This window comes from Lepus europaeus, chromosome 1, assembly GCF_033115175.1.
Source record: "Lepus europaeus isolate LE1 chromosome 1, mLepTim1.pri, whole genome shotgun sequence".
NCBI lineage: Eukaryota > Metazoa > Chordata > Mammalia > Lagomorpha > Leporidae > Lepus > Lepus europaeus.
Window position 1 is genome coordinate 146,599,212 of NC_084827.1, and position 16,817 is coordinate 146,616,028.

General features: G+C 40.4%; 1 protein-coding gene across 1 annotated transcript in view; it reads right to left on the reverse strand.

Annotated features, from left to right (window-relative positions):
• Positions 1–2,453: 2,453 nt before the first annotated feature.
• The window catches only part of WDR12 (WD repeat domain 12), a 29,017-nt gene continuing 14,653 nt past the window's right edge, over positions 2,454–16,817 (reverse strand). The window contains exons 8-13 of the mRNA XM_062190091.1: positions 14,743–14,828; positions 9,013–9,153; positions 8,789–8,894; positions 8,525–8,657; positions 4,367–4,439; positions 2,454–3,662 (exon numbers count right to left, since the gene is read on the reverse strand). Of these exons, the coding sequence (XP_062046075.1) occupies positions 3,585–3,662; positions 4,367–4,439; positions 8,525–8,657; positions 8,789–8,894; positions 9,013–9,153; positions 14,743–14,828 (617 nt within the window). The 3' untranslated portion in view covers positions 2,454–3,584. The remainder of the gene's footprint in view (positions 3,663–4,366; positions 4,440–8,524; positions 8,658–8,788; positions 8,895–9,012; positions 9,154–14,742; positions 14,829–16,817) is intronic.

Sequence of the window (16,817 nt, forward strand, 5' to 3'; positions counted from 1 at the left end):
GGAATTAGGACACAAACGCAGGCACTCCAATATAGAATGCACACATCCAAAGTAGCAGGTTAACCACTGTGCCACTGCTGTCACTACAGCAAGGTTTTCATCTTTTCCAATATAAAAACATAATGTCTATAATAAGAGTTAGAAGGTAGCATTATTTAAAAATTAAATTTTGGAGTATGAACAAATACTATGCCCATTTCACTCCTCAGAGGCAGAGTTACAGAGAGAGAGAAAGAGCAGAGACAGAGATTGTCCATCTGCTGGTTCACCTCCCAAGAGGCTGCAATGGCCAGGGCTGGGCCAAACCGAAGCCAGGAGCCTCTTCTGGGTCTTCTACACGGATGCAGGAGCCCAAGGATTTGGACCATCCTCTGCTGATTTCCCTGGGGAATAGCAGGGACCCGGATAGGAAGAGTGGAGCAGCTGGGACCTGAACCAGCACTCATATGGGAGCTGGTGCTGCAGACCACAGCGTAACCATTGCGCCACAGTGCCAGACCCTACTCACAGTATTTCTAAACTAGTCTTTCTGAGGCTTCCGTGCTGCTCCCTCTGCTAGAAATCTGTGTCTTCACCCTGCCCCTAACCATCTGCCCTAATCTAGCTGGAACGGCTTCTTCTATGATGCCTTCTTAGACAGCATTGCTTCCCACAATCTAACTGCTCCTTCCTCTGTGCTCGTTCACTTAGATCTTTCTTTTACACTTAGGACACTCATGTAGCTCAGTTTCTAATGAGGATCTCCCATGTGAGCATGTGATCTTTTTGAAGGGAATGTCTGTGTCCTAGATTTTTGTGTTTTTGCACTTTCTTCCACCACTGCAAATGCTGGTATACAGTTCAATTTTTTTTCCTTGAACTGACTCATTCACCAATTAAGTAAACCTTTAGCCTTATTTTACATTTAGGAAGTTTACTGCTAAGCAATTTAAATAAAACAATCTTAAAACTTTACTTGATGACGAGAGCAGCTATCAATATCTTTATGAACTCCAATTCTGTGGTAAGACAGCATAAATAACCCCATACTAGTCAGCAGGTCCCGAACACAGCACTGCCAGGTAGCTTCTCCCAGTGGAGGAAAACAGCTCTATTCATTTCTCTCAGTAAGTTCTAGAGGCAAGTAAGTGCAAATAATGCAACTACCTCTGGTGCCTCGGATGGAGGAAAGAAAAAAGGAAGAGCAATGTTATAAAGGAGGCTGAATCTTCTAGGCTTAAAAAAAAGATTTGTTTGATTGAAAGGCAAAGTGAGAAATATATTCCATCTGCTACTTTACTCCCTCAAAATGGCTGTAATAGCTGGGGCTGGGCCAGATAGAGGCCAAGAGCCTGGAACTCCTTTGGGGTTTCCCATGCAGTGGCAGAAGCTCCAGTTGATGGGCAATCGTCTGTATCTTTCATCCACCCAAATGGCTACAACAGCCAAGGTTGGGCCAGGCTGAAGCCAGGATCTAGGCACTCCATCTGAGCCTCCCATGGGTGGCAGGAACTCAAGTACTTGAGCCATCACCCACTGCTTACCAGGTGCATTAGCAGGGAGCTGTATCAGAAGTAGAGCAGCCAGAATTTGAACCTGCACTCCAATATGGGATGCAGGTATAGCAGGCAGGGACTCACCTGCTGTACCACAACACCCACTCCACTTCTAGGTTTCTATTGGCTTCTCACATTCCTCCTATACGGGGATTAAGACTTATCTACAGGAGTTACCGAGAGAGAGGAGTCTGGCAGAAACTGATCACAGATAACCCTTGTCTAAGAGACTTGGTCACTAAAGTTATATCCATCCCAAGGAAGAACGCCTGAACCACAGCTGCGTCCTGCTGTAGAACTATGGTTGAGAATTGATGAGGGCTTTTTAGAAGCTACTTCCTTTTTTGTCTACTGTATCTGAAAAATGGGGGTCTCTTAACCCTTACTTGAACCACCCAGTGTAATGTATACCACATCTTGTCACTCTAGGTTGAATGAGTTAAGACATAAATAGGGGCTGGCACTGTGGCGCAATGGGCGGATCCTCCACCTGCAGTGCCAGCATCCCATATGGGCACCGGTTCTAGTCCTGGTTGCTCCTCTTCCAGTCCAGCTCTCTGCTGTGGCCTGGGAAAGCAGTGGAGGATGGCCCAGGTCCTTGGGCACCAGGAAGAAGCACCTGGCTCCTAACTTTGGATCGGCGCAGCTCTGTCCGTTGTGGCCATTTGGGGAGTGAACCAAAGGAAGGAAGACCTTTCTTTCTGTCTCTCTCTCTCACTGTCTGGAATTCTACCTGTCAAATAAATAAATAAAAATCTTAAAAAAAAAAAAAAAACAAAAACCCAAATAACTGCTTCAGAGACTATCCAAAACAGGATTATAAATTAATCTTTGTTTTTTCAAAGTTAAGACTTTCAAAGACCATAGGTATGAAATTTACACCAGCTACCATAAAATGAGAAAAACAAGGACTCGGAATTTTCTGGCTGCCTTTATTCATTTTTTTTGACATTAAAATACATTTTAGGAAATGATGTACTTAAGTCTATCTGAAAATGAAGACAACATCCTAGGGCTGGAGAGAACTGGGGTTCCTAAAGAATGTGGAAGGAAGTCACTATACGAAGCCTGGCCTGCTTCTAGACTTCTACATTTGCAAGAACAAAACTCCTGATGTGTTCAACCCATTGTTAACCTGGCTTTCAACTTCAGTCAAGCATGACAGCAAGACCAGATAATATTTATTACAGTTTAAGATGGGACCAAACGGGACACATCGTTTATTACTGAGAGGTTGTAAATGCTATAAATATGTTCCACTTGAATGTCAATCCATTAAAAATAGAAGTCACATTTTAAAAAGACACTTATTTTAAATATTTCACATCACATATGAAGAGAAAAAACTAATGATAAAAAATTTGTGGGACGTTTAATACAAATGAAAGGTTTTGTGTAAAGAATTTATTCTTACCTATGTTTAAGGATACATTAGGGAAAGAGGAGATTTCCGGTCATCATTAAATTTTATGAAGTCTCTAAAAGATCTGACATGCCTTTAATATGAAACACTTCATTTAAAATGTTTCAACAATTGTCAATGAACTGGCAACACACTTTCTAATGTTCTGAACACTTAAAGTCATGTTTTCTAATAATTTAACAGTTATTTTGCCAAATGAAAATTGTAGTTCTAATTTTTTTCTATTAAGTTTTTTTACTAGTCTTTTCTGGATGATTTTAAAAACCTAAGTTTCTCTGGCAAAAGTAGGTCTGGACAATTGTTTACTGCATCTCTAATATGCCCTTATATTTGCATTTCAAAAGCAAACCTGAATTCAAACCAATTCCTTTAAGACAAATAAAGAGTTTAATTTCAAAGATTTGCATAAGGTAGAGAGTGCAGGCCACATTTTACATTTTATAAATATAAACTATTATAAATACAAAATAAAGAAAAAGTGATATATTAGCTATTACAAAGGGTGAAAACATTTTATAAACTTTTACCTAACAGAGTGCTTTCTACATCTGCATCAATGTAATTTGACAGTTCTCTACCGACTTCATCTATAGACAGAATCTCTATAATCAAATTATCATTCACTTTCATGCTCCCACATGAGAAGTGGTAGGTGAATATCTGTAGGAATACAATTTATTGTCTGCTCCTCCACTCAGAAGTAGCTGCATAAAAGAGGGGAAAAATACAAAAATAAAATTATTTCATATAATAGCTAAACCTAATGAAAAACTGGTGATTTTTATTACAAAAGGAATATGGATGAGCAGTTATTACATTTAAAGTCAGTACCTAAAGGGACTAATTAGATCAAGTTCTACTAAATACTGTATCATATTAAAGCTTTAAAAATGATCATTTGAATTTGAAGCACAAAATGCACCTGTACTTTCTATGAAGCATTTGCTTAAACAATAAAATAGTTTGAAAGATGATACAGTTTTATTTATCTAAAAAAATTAAGTTTCTAAAGGAGTAGCACATTAGTTGCATGTTACTTCATTTGGAAAGAATTCTTAGGCAGAAGAGCTTATGTATATACATAAAAATAAATTGCAATACTTTAAATACATTTTATAATCCAGAATTGTTACATAATATTTTCCTACTTAGGAAATACTTTTATCCAATTAGTCTGGATCAATGAGTACATGTACTTAGATGTTTCATCAAAATACTCATGAATAAAAAATTGGCTCAAAATTTCAAATTTTACTGCTATTATCAAGGGACAAGTATGAGATCTTATGAATAATATTAAGTGAAACAGAATACAAAATTATAAAAAGAAGATATGTTGAAATTAGTAATTTTATAAACAGATTTATTCTATTTTCTTCCTCACCAAGTAATAATAAAAAATTCTTACCCCTGTGTCTGTCCAGTCAACACTCAGAACTTTGTCTTCATGAGCAGCCAGATCATAAAGAGGAGCCTTACAACTAAAAGACGGAAACAGTAACATGTAACATGCTTTCATAGCATTGCGAACATGCATATTTGAATAACCATGCTGAAAACTTTGAGTTTACCATCTTTGCCCCAATAACCATTTAATATTAAAATTCCAAGTATTTACTTGACTAGCTCCTGTTTTTCTGTATCATTTGCGTACTAGAGAGATTTACCATAACAAAAATATCAAAGAAAAGTGTTACTAAGTTATAAAAATGTATAACTGGCCCAACCTCACGGTTGTTTTATACGCCACTTTTCTAGAAGTCATCTGTATTTTGGTAACTGGTTAATTTCTATCATTAGTCCGAACTTTCCTAAGCTTGATAGGAGAGACTTCAAAAAGTGTGTGGAAAATGGAATTAAAAGACTGAATTTTTCACAAACATTTTGAAGCCCTAGGTGCCAGCGCCGTGGCAGAGTAGGTTGATCCTCCACCCGTGGTGCCAACATCCCATATGGGAGCCAGTTCTAATCCCAGTTGCTCCTCTTCTGATCTGGCTCTCTGCTATGGCCTAGGAAAGCAGCAGAAGATGGCTCAAGTGCTTAGGCCCGTGTACTCGTGTGAGAGACCTGGAAGAAGCTCCTGGCTCCACTTTGGATAGCTCAGCTCCGACCATTGTGGCAATTTGGGGAATGAACCAGCAGATGGAAGACCTTTCTCTCTGTCTCTCCATCCCAATGTCTGCAACCTCTCAAATAAATAAACAATTGAAAATGAAAAAAAAAAAAAAAATCTGAAGCCCTTGTATGCTTATATGCAACTGCCTGACAGCTGTCTTTTGGGCACCTGTAATTAAAAATAAATAAATAAATAAAACTCTGGATTGTCCCTTAGAAACCTGTTTTTCTACTTTTTCCCTTCAGAATAAATGGTACTACCAATCAGCAGTTGTTTAGGCACAAAATGTGGGTACAATCTTTGATTTCCATCTCTATATTCAATCCCTAAGCCAAAGAGCTTTCTACCACCGTAGAACAAGTCATCATTAACTGTCGCTTGAACAAGTCATCATTAACTGTCTCTTGAATTAAAGACTCTGCTACCGGGGCCAGTGCTGTGGCGTAGCGCGTAAAGCCACCTCCTGCAGTGCTGACATCCCATATGGGCACCGGTTCAAGTCCCAGCTGCTGCACTTCTGATCCAGCTCTCTGCTATGGCCTGAGTAGACAGTGGAAGATGGCCTAAGTCCTTGGGCCACTGCATCCATGTGGGAGACCCGGAAGAAGCTCCTGGCTCCTGGCTTTGGATCAGCGCAGTTCCGGCTGTTGCAGCCATCTGGGGAGTGAACCAGTGGATGGAAGACCTCGCTCGCTCTCTGCCTCTTCTTCTCTCTCTGTGTAACTCTGCCTTTTAAGTAAATAAATAAATCTTAAAAAAAAAAAAAAAAAAAAAAAAAAAAAGGCCGGTGCCTTGGCTCACTAGGCTAATCCTCCGCCTTGCGGCGCCAGCACACCAGGTTCTAGTCCCGGTCGGGGCGCCGGGTTCTGTCCCGGTTGCCCCTCTTCCAGGCCAGCTCTCTGCTGTGGCCCGGGAGTGCAGAGGAGGATGGCCAAAGTCCTTGGGTCCTGCACCCACATGGGAGACCAGGAGAAGCACCTGGCTCCTGGCTTCGGATCAGCATGATGCGCCGGCTGCAGCGGCCATTGGAGGGTGAACCAACAGCAAAGGAATACCTTTCTCTCTGTCTCTCTCTCTCACTGTCCACTCTGCCTGTCAAAAAAAAAAAAAAAAAAAGACTCTGCTCCCATTCTTGCTCCCTTGCTCAAAATTCTTCCAGTCACACTTAGAATGAAAACCAAACTCTTTGCCATGGGCTATTAAGATCCTGCCTGAGGGGCCAGCGCTGTGGCACAGCGAGTTAATGCCCTGGCCTGAAGCGCTGGCATCCCATGTGGGCGCTGGTTCTAGTCCAGGCTGCTCCTCTTCTGATCCGGCTCTCTGCTGTGGCCTAGGAAAGCAGTGGAAGATAGCCCAAGTCCTTGGGCCCCTGCACCCACGTGGGAGACCTGGAGGAGGCTCCTGGCTCCAGATCAGCGCAGCTCCAGCTGTTGTGGCCAGTGGATGGAAGACACATCTCTCTCTGCCTCTCTTCTCTGTGTAACTGACTTTCAAATAAATATGTAAATCTTAAAAAAAAAAAAAAGATCCTGCTTGATATAACCACTACCTGTACTCATGCCCTGTCATTCTACTCCTTATTTATTGTTGCATTCCATCAAGAGTGGCCTTTCTGCTATTTTGTTAACATGCCAAGATTATTTCCATCTTATTTCTCTTGTTCCTTCTACCATATGTGCATGGCTCATACATTCACATTGTTTAATTCGCTTCCTATCTTTTTTTTTTTGGACAGGCAGAGTGGGCAGTGAGACAGAGAAAGGTCTCCTTTACCGTTGGTTCACCCTCCAAAGGCTGCTGCAGCAGGCGCACTGCGCTGATCCAAAGCCAGGAGCCAGGTGCTTCTCCTGGTCTCCCATGCAGGTGCAGAGCCCAAGGACTTGGGCCATCCTCCTCTGCACTCTCGGGCCACAGCAGAAAGCTGGCCTGGAAGAGGGGCAACCGGAACAGAATCTGGTGCCCCGACCGGGACTAGAACCCGGTGTGCCGGCGCCGCAAGGCGGAGGATTAGCCTACTGAGCTGCGGCGCCGGTCTCACTTCCTATCACTTTCAAAGAGGCCTTCCTCAAATAAGTATCCCTTTACCATGCTTTGCTTTCATCATAGCATTTACTACAATTACCAGAAACTGTATGTTAATTGTTATCGAAAATGTATAATTGAAATCTACATACCGGAGCAAGTGTTTGGTCTAGCAGCTAAGATGCCTGCACCCCATGTTGGAGTACCTAGGTTTGATACTGAGTTCCTGACTCCAGCTTCCTGGTAATGCAGACCTTGGGAGGCAGTGGTGATATCACAAGTGATTGGGTCTGTGCATATGTGGGAGACCTGGATTGAGTTCTCCACTCTCAGCTTCCACCCAGCCTACTCCTGGTTGTGGCAGGGAACTAGGGACTACAAATGGATGGGAGCTCACACACATACAATTGCTCCTTTTCTCTCACATATTTGCTTGATTGTTCACTCTCTCCTTTTCAATTAAAAAAAAGTATATTCCTCTAGATGTTAATAAGTTCATGTATCATGAGATGGTATAAGGATGCTGGAAACCAAATTTAAGATAAACAACACACAAATAAGCATGTGGCTAATGCATCTCTGTTGTACTGTAAAGATATGTAAATAAACTATGCATTTTATTGGGGCAAAATGTATACATTATTACAGCATTAGCTAGTAACTAAGAAAGCTACCTTTAATATCTATTTTTAAAATATGGATATTTATTTAATTTTCTATTAACATATAACATATTAGCGTTCAAGATAATTTGTCTTTTTTTTAAATAAAAAAACATTCTTATTTGAGAGAGACAGATATATATATATAAAGAGAGCTCCCATCTGCTGGTTCACTAAGGCTGGGCCAAGGCCAAATCCAGGAGCTGGGAACTCAATCCAGCTCTCCCACAGAGTGGCAGGCATCCAGGCATCCAACCATCTAAACCATCACCACCGCCTCCCGGGTTTGCGGAAGCAGAAAGCCAGAGCCGGGACCTGGAGCAGGTAAGGAACCCAGGCACTCTACTATGGGATACGAGCACCCCACCAGGGTCTAACCTGGAGCAGGTAAGGAACCCAGCACTCTACTATGGGATACGAGCATCCCCACCAGGGTCTAACCACTAGGCCAAACGAAACCCTGGGATGATTTTTCTAAATTCTATTTTTTCTCCTATTTTGTAACAAAGTCACAAAGATGGAGTTAATAAACTTGCTTTTGTGGTAAAAAATAAAGTAACACAAAACTAGATTCTTTCAGAATGCACAAAACAACATATTCACATGAAAAAAATTCCTTTGATCCTGGCTTTTCTTCTGAATATCAGCTACTTCAGCCAAGAACTGCTTTGCACTTTTCTGATTTTAGGTAATCAATTCAGTACTCATTTCTCTGTATGTAACAGCAACTGATACCTTTCTCTTGTTAATTGTAAGTAGGATTTACCTTCTTATATCCCAGAGCTTGACAATGTTATCCAAAGAACCTGAAATCAGCTGCTGTTCGTGAGTAGGAGACCACTTTATGGTTGTGACCCAGCCCGTATGTGAAGTCAGGGACAGGGACACCAAAGAACCATCTGAACAAAAGCAAAAAAGAATTTTAGAAAAGTAGGCAGAACAAACTCAAAACATTTTATACATCTCTGGTGAGTAGAGAAATTCATATTGTTTATACACTTACCTTTCCTCCGTGGTTTATATGACTCACCTTTAGTTCGGGGGTCCCACAGTCTTATATGCCTGTCTGTACTTCCAGATGCTAAACGTTTACATAGTGGAGAATAGGAAATACAATTAAATACTTTATTCCCTGTCTGAAAAAGAAAAGGAAAATATATTTAATCATGGTGGGCTAAAAGTAAAACACCTCTATAAGTTTATCATTTAAAGGACCAAAGTTAATCATAGGACCACTAAATTTGTAAGTCTTACCAAAGTTGACTTAAGACCGCCAGACTCCACATCCCATACTCTGATCGTGTGATCCCAAGAGGCACTGCATATTTCTTCAGTATCCGACCACAGAACTGAGGATATTGCTTCTTTGTGGCCAGAAAGTGTCACTATGGGAGTCTAGAAACAAAAGACCCCCAAAAGGAAAAGGTATATTCATTTCAGAGTCACTCAAACAATAACAGTAGTTACGACTTTAGAAACTCATATGCCAGATACTTGCTAGGTGTTTTAGCTTTCATACCCTGCCTTATTTTTTCTTCAAAACAATCCTTCAACTTTGCTTTTATTTTATACATGATGACACTGAAGCTGAGAAAGACAACATGCCCAAGGTCATACAGTTTATAAGTAGCAAACTGAAAACTGAATCCAAATATTACTCAAAATATTCATGTTTTTATATTCAATATAAAATATATACAAAATAGTCAAATTTTTAAAGATTTATTTATTTTAGGGCCAGTGCCGTGGCTCACTCGGTTAATCCTCTGCCTGCACCGCCGGAATCCCATATGGGTGCCAGGTTCTAGTCCCGGCTGTTCCTCTTCCAGTCCAGCTCTCTGCTGTGGCCCGGGAAGGCTCAAGTGCTTGAGCCCCTGCACCCGCATGGGAGACCGGGAGGAAGCATCTGGCTCCTGGCTTCGGCATAGCTCCGGCCATAGCGGCCATTTGGGGGGTAAACCAATGGAAGGAAGACCTTTCTGTCTTTCTCTCTCACTGTAACTCTGTCAAAAAAAATTTATTTATTTTAAAAGTCAGAGAGAGAGAGAGACAGATCTTTTATCTACGGTTCACCCCAGAGATGGCTATAATGGCCAGGCTGAAGCCAGGAGATTCACCCAGTTCTCCCACATGGGGGACAGGCCAAAACATTTGAGCCATCTTCTGTTGCTTTTCCAAGGCTGTTAGCAGGAAGCTGGATGAGAAGTGGAGCTGCCAGAACACAAACTGGCACATAAGTGGGATTCTGGCATCTCAGGTGGCAGCTTTACCCGCTATGCCACAATGCAGCCCCAAATTCAGTCACTCCCCCATTCTGCTGCTTCACCAATTGCTCTACTTTCTATTTTGAACACTACTAACTTAATTCTCCCAGCTGACAAACACTGAGGGTTCGTGCTAGGAGGGCCTCAGATGACCTTGAATTGATCTAGTCTTTCTCCTCTCTTCATTAGAAGACTAGCAAGTAAATATTTTAGGCTTTGCAGGCCACATACAGTTTCTGTTGCACATTCCTCTTTGTTTTCCATCCTCTTATAAATGTAAAGAATATTCTTTTTAGTTCTGTGTAGTACAAACATAAATGATAGCTAAACAGGTATTTGGGCTGTAGTTTGCCAACACCTGGAGCAAATGATCCCTAAAAATCTCTCTTCCAGCTCTAAAATCTTCTTGAAACAGGTAAAGACACTTAATAGGGAAATGAGGAATAGAATAATTTCTGCTGTGATCTAAAACAATAGGTAAGCCAATCATATGAACAAGCTGTTCCAAACCTCAAGACAAGTCTTGATAGCAGTTTTATTCATAACTGCCAAATAGGAAACAACCCAAACACCCTATGACTAGTGAATAATTAAATCAGAATTTAAAAGGAATTGACTGATACTGCCAACAACACAGATGAACCTCACATGCTTTATGCTAAGTGCAAGGGCCAGATACAAAAGACTATCTACCATGTTATTTCACTTATATAACATTCCGGAAAAAGTAATCTGCAGGGGGGGTATTGGGCACAGCAGACCTAGCTTCAGCCTGGCACCCCTGGCCACTGCAGCCATTCAGGGAGTGAACCAGCAGATGGGGATGAAAGATTGTCATTCTCTGTATGTGTGTATGTTAACCCTGTCTTTCAAAATAAATCTTAAAAAGAAAAAATTATACCAACAGAGAACAGATCAGTGTTTGTCAAGGGGATATAGGTGGAAGGAAAAGTGGACAGTTCTGTATCTTGATTGTGTAATAATTAGATGATTCTATATGTTCATCAAAATTCAAGCACTATTCACCAACAAGAGTGAATTTTTGAAATGTAAAAAACTCACTGGCATTATTACTACAAACACATTAAAACAGAATAGTACTAGAGTTGGTGCTGTGGCGCAGCAGGTTAAAGCCCCAGCCTGCAGCGCTGGCATCCCATAATGGGCACCAATTCAAGTCCCGGCTGCTCCTCTTCTGATCCAGCTCTCTATGGCCTAGGAAAGCAGTAGAGGATGGCCCAACTCCTTGGGCCCCTGCACCCACACAGGAGACCTGGAAGAAGCTCTTGGCTTCAGATTAGCTCATCTCTGGCCACTACAGTCATTTAGGGAGTGAACCAGCAGAATGGAAGACCTCTCTCTGTATCTCTATCTGCCAAATAAATAATTCTTAAAAAAAAAAAAAAAAAAAAGGGCCAGTGCCATGGCTCCTTTGGTTAATCCTCCGCCTGCAGCACCAGCATCCCATATGAGCACCGGGTTCCAGTCCCGGTTGCTCCTCTTTCAGTCCAGCTCTCTGCTGTGACCCGGGAAGGCAGTGGAGGATGGCCCAAGTGCTTGGGCCCCTGCACCCGCATGGGAGGCCGGGAGGAAGCACCTGGCTCCTGGCTTCGGATCGGTGTAGCTCTGGTCGTAGTGGCCATTTGGGGGGGTGAACCAACAGAAGGAAGACCTTTCTCTCTGTCTCTCACTGTCTAACTCTATCTGTCAAATTAAAAAAAAAAAAAACCAAAAACAAAACTACCACCACAACAAAAAAACAACCAGAATAGTACTAAAGGGGAAAAAAAGCAATTTTGAGCATTTTGAAGGAAAAAACCCAATTGTATAGTAATACATGAAGCAAATGACAAGTAAATTAACTGACAGCATCACTCACATCAATACAAGTCAGGTGCTAGAAAGAAGTAAAGAGAGGAGGCAACTTTGTGATGTATGGCATCTCTTTTTGCTATTTTTCTAAAAATCCAAACTTTTTTTTGTACTGCAGCAACATTTTTGCCACAGTTAGCACTTCAAGTGTTTCTGGCATGGCTTTATTAATTTATGAATGCCCTATAAATTGCTAAATGGAAAAAGGAAATACACTATTATTTCTCTCAAATAAAATGAACATTGAAAGTGAGCTTATAAAATACATACATTAAAATAAAAGACATCAGCAATTCCCTGAGTGGGGGAAAATACTTGCAATACATATGCCTAGCAAAAGCTTGAATCTAGAATTTATAAAGAATTTTTAAAAGTATGTGGCCTAAGAAAAGGCATGTATTTTTAAAAATGGGGCTAAAAATATGAATAGGTACTTCACAACTGAGTATCAGAGGCTTGGGGCTTAGATTCCTCTACATACCACCAGAAATCAATACAATGATACACTTCTTAAAAAGTAAGTTAACTTAAGTATATACTAGTGAAATGAAGCTAATTATGGCTTAAAAATCATATCACATACTGGTAAGGATGTGGATTTACTTTAACTCTCATATACTGTTCAAGTAAAACTGATATAACCCATTTTGGAAAACTTTTTGGCAATATCTAACATTCAGAAAGCACAACATTTATATACCCCCTCAATGCAGTTCTACTTCTGCAATTCTACATATGCATTTGTATACCAAAAGACAACTAGAATAATGTTGATAGCAGCTGTATTCATGGTATCCAAACACTGGAAACAACCTCAAAGGAAAAATGGATAAATTGAGGTATGTACATGCAATGGAATGTTCTTATTAATGAAAAGGACTACTACTACAAGTAGCAGTATAAACAAATGTCACAGATAAAATATGAAGTTTAAATTAGGTAAAAACTATTCTAATATAGTGTAGGTCTGAAGTGATTACTTTAGGGGCTACTGACTGTGAAGCAATCTAGAGGTGGTCTTCTACTATACTGGTAAACCTCTCTAGTTCAGGAATATACATCACTGTAAATTAACAGTGGCACAATATTCAATTGGTAAGGCATTTCCAGCTTTAATTTGTTGTACCAGAGTAAGGGAGCTGAATTAACTGCCAGATCTTTGTTCTTGCAATTTAGGAATCTATGTTTAAATGTATTAAGTAGCTACAAATCACTACTTTCAGTTGAAACCAGTAAGTATTATTGTTCATTGCATTCTACATGAATTTAGTGAATCTTTTATGATCACACCATATTCCTCGTTCTCAGTTTTTATAAGATATCCCGATGGCGACTACAAAAGCAAACGTGTACTTGATTTACTGCATGGTCTTCACAGCTGTTAGAAATTAAATGAAAAGTGTTTTCTTAAATCTGATTCAGTCCTATCCTTTTCATTAAGTATAAGTATACAGATCATATTATAACAAGTATCTTTGTAATTAAACAAGAATCTGGATGAGGGGCTGGTGTGGTGGCATAGCAGGTTAAGTCCTCCCTTGTGACACCAGCATCCCATGTGGGCACTGATTCAAGTCCTGCTTGCTGTATTTCTGATCCAGCTCCCAGCTAGTGCTCCTAGGAAAGCAGCAGAAGATGGCCTAAGTTGTTGGGCCCCACCACCTACATGGAAGACCCAGATGGAATTCCAGGTTCCCAGCTTCGGCCTGGCTCAGCCTCAGCTGTTAGAGCCATTTGGGAGGGAATCAACAGAAGGAAGATTGATTCTTTCTCTTTCTTTCTCTCTCTCTCTCTCTCTCTCTCTCTCTCTCTCTCTCTCTCCGTAACTCTGCCTTTCAAACAAGCAAATAAACCTATGAAGAAAAAAAACCTGAAAGGAAAGTCAAAACTCATGGAGCAGAGAGTAGAACCGTGATAACCAGGAGATAAGGTATAAGGGAAATGCTGATTAAAAGATAGAAACTTTTAGTGAAAAGATCAACAAATTCTGGGGGGATCTAATATCGACACAGCAGAATTTTATTATGTTAATCACTACATATTGTATACATATAACTAATCATCATGTTATATGCCTTGAATATGTTTAGTCTTTATCAATCAAAATAATTGTTTTAAAGATTTTATTTATTTGAAAAGCAGAGTTACAAAGAGAGAAAGAGAGGCAGAAATCTTCTATCCAATGGTTCATTTCCAAAATAGCTGTAATGGCCAGGGCTGGGCCAAGCCAAAGCCAGGAGCCAGGAGCTTCATCCATGTCTCCCACACGGGTACAGGGCCTCTAAGACTTGGGCCATCTTCCACTGCTTTCCCAGGCCATTAGCACGGAGCAGGATCGGAAGTGGAGCAGGCAGGATTGAACCAGCGCCAATATGAGATGGTGGCCTAACCTGCTATGCCACAACACTAGCCCCAGTTAATTTTTTTTTTTTTTTTTTAAATCTGGATGGGTCTGATTCTGTGGTGTAGCGGGTAAAGCCGCTGCCAGTAGTGCCAGCATCTCATATGGGCACTGGTTTGAGTCCTGGCTGCTCCATTTTCAATCTAGCTCTCTGCTATGGTCTGCAAAAGCAGTGGAAGATGACCCAAGTTCTTGGGCCTCTGCACCCACGAGGAAGACCTGGAAGAAGCTCCTGGCTCCTGGCTTCGGATCAGCTCAGCTCCGGTCACTGCAGTCATTTGGGGAGTGAACCAGCAGAATGGAAAACCGACCTCTTTCTCTCTGCCTTTCAAATAAATAAACAAATCTTAAAAAAATTAAAAATAAAAAAACTGGATGAACTTTCTGAGTTTGATATTCATCAATATAGATGTAAGCCAAGTGAAGTCACTTCTCATAGATACTTACCCTTGTTAATCCCAACTGCTCTGTTTTCTGTTTTTTTCTTGGTCGATTTGTGGATTCTTCCATTTCATCTTCTTCATCTGTAGGGACTGCATCACAGAGAATTAGACTGTTATTTTAGAAATCCTGTCAATATTATCACAAACAACCTGAAAGAATTCTTTACATTTCTGGGTATATGGTTTCACCATGTGATCTCAACTGGTTAGGGAATGGGTATGCCTCATAATTCTAGTTAACAGAAAATTTACGTTTTATAAAAACAATAGCTGATCTACCAATCTTCAAAAGTGAGAAAGTAAAAATAAAGTACATTAAAAACTGAAATCTGGAGCAGGCATTACGGCTGTCACCTGTGATGCTGGCATCCATCCATATGGGTGCTGGTTCAAGTCCAGGCTGCTCCACTTCAGCTCCCTGCTAATGTGTATAGGAAGCAGTGGAAGACAGTTCAAGTACTTGGGCTCCTACACCCATGTGGGAGACCCAGATGAAGCTCCTGGCTTTAGCCTGGCTCAGCCCTGGTTGTTTTGGCCATTTGGAGAGTGAAGTAACGGAAGATATTTTCTCTCTCCCTCTCCTTATGTAATCCTGCCTTTCCAATAGATAAATCTTAAACAAATTAAAAAAAAAACCACCTGAAACCTAATTAGTCTGAAATCTTGCTGTAAAATTATCATTATGAATATCTATCACTTTACCATAGTTATGAGAATTGCTTACTGTTAGCTCTAGGAGAGTTATGACCAGAATGAATTTATATTATGAAGGAAAAAAATGATAAACACCTGTTAAAAGGAGATACATTTCAGTCATGTTTATTCTCCTTGATTATTTCACTTTTCTAACAAATGTGTCATACTTAATTTGCGTTTCATTTCTTAAGATCTTTGCTGTACATTATTAGATTAGATAGCATATTCAGGTTAATTGAAACTATACATATTAGAGGCTGGCGCCATGGTGTGGCGGGTAAAGCCGCCACCTGAGATGCCAACATCCCATATGGGTGCTGGTTTGAGTCTCGGCTGCACCACTTCCAATCCAGCTCTCTGCTATGGCTTGGGAAAGCAGTGGTAGATGGCTCAAGTCCTTGGGCCCCTGCACCTGTGTGGGAAGACCCGGAAGAAGCTCCTGGCTCCAGATAGGCCCAACTCCATTGCAGCCAGTAAGGGATTGAATCAGCAGATGGAAGACCTCTCTCTCTGCCTCTCCTTTTCTCTCTGCTTTTTATCAAAGAAGTTTATTTGCATGTAAATATTCTTTTATGTTTTGGAAAAAAAATCCACAGATTTTTGCCCATTTTCAAAAAAAATGAAAAAGTCCCGAAGTATTTACAGAACAGCCATACACACAGAAAATCAAATCTGAAAGATTCTTTTTGAGAAAAGACCCTCCCCAGCTGCTCCTGATGTACATTTTTACTCAAAATTTAAAGCTCAGCTCTTACACAGCTGAGTATGTCTCCCAATCCAATTTTTGAGATGTATGCCCTGCCCTTGCAAAAAACAAAAAAAACCCCTCAAGGATAGAAATAAATGAGGCAGGGATAGAAAGGGAAAAAAAATACAATGTGATTGCCCAGTGATTATGAATGTTTCCTATACTGACATCTGCTTTAAGTGACTCAACTATGGATACTGTTGATTCATTCCCTGGTTCCCTGAAAGGGCTTCTGAGAATTCATGATATCGCTGCACTAGATTTTCAGAGTTAGGCCTGAAGAAGGAAATCTTTTCCAAGAGTCAGAGTCTTCAACAAAATGAGACATTTCTAAACTACATCACTTTTTAACTCAAAATTGTTTGCTTTATTCATTTTTGTAAACTCTACTAAAAACATATCATCTATTTCCTGACATCTTATAAATGCTTATGTAAAACTGGCTAAGCTTTTCTTGATCTACCTGAAATCTATTTTGTGATCTGTATTTAGGGTATTCTACTCTATCACAGCAATTCCTTGAGAATTAACAGCGGTATTCTGGTCTGTTTACTGTGTGGCAAATAGTTCTTACTGGGTTTTAAAATTTATTTATGCTTGTGAGTTTTCTTCTTTTCTTCCCATTTGTCATCTTT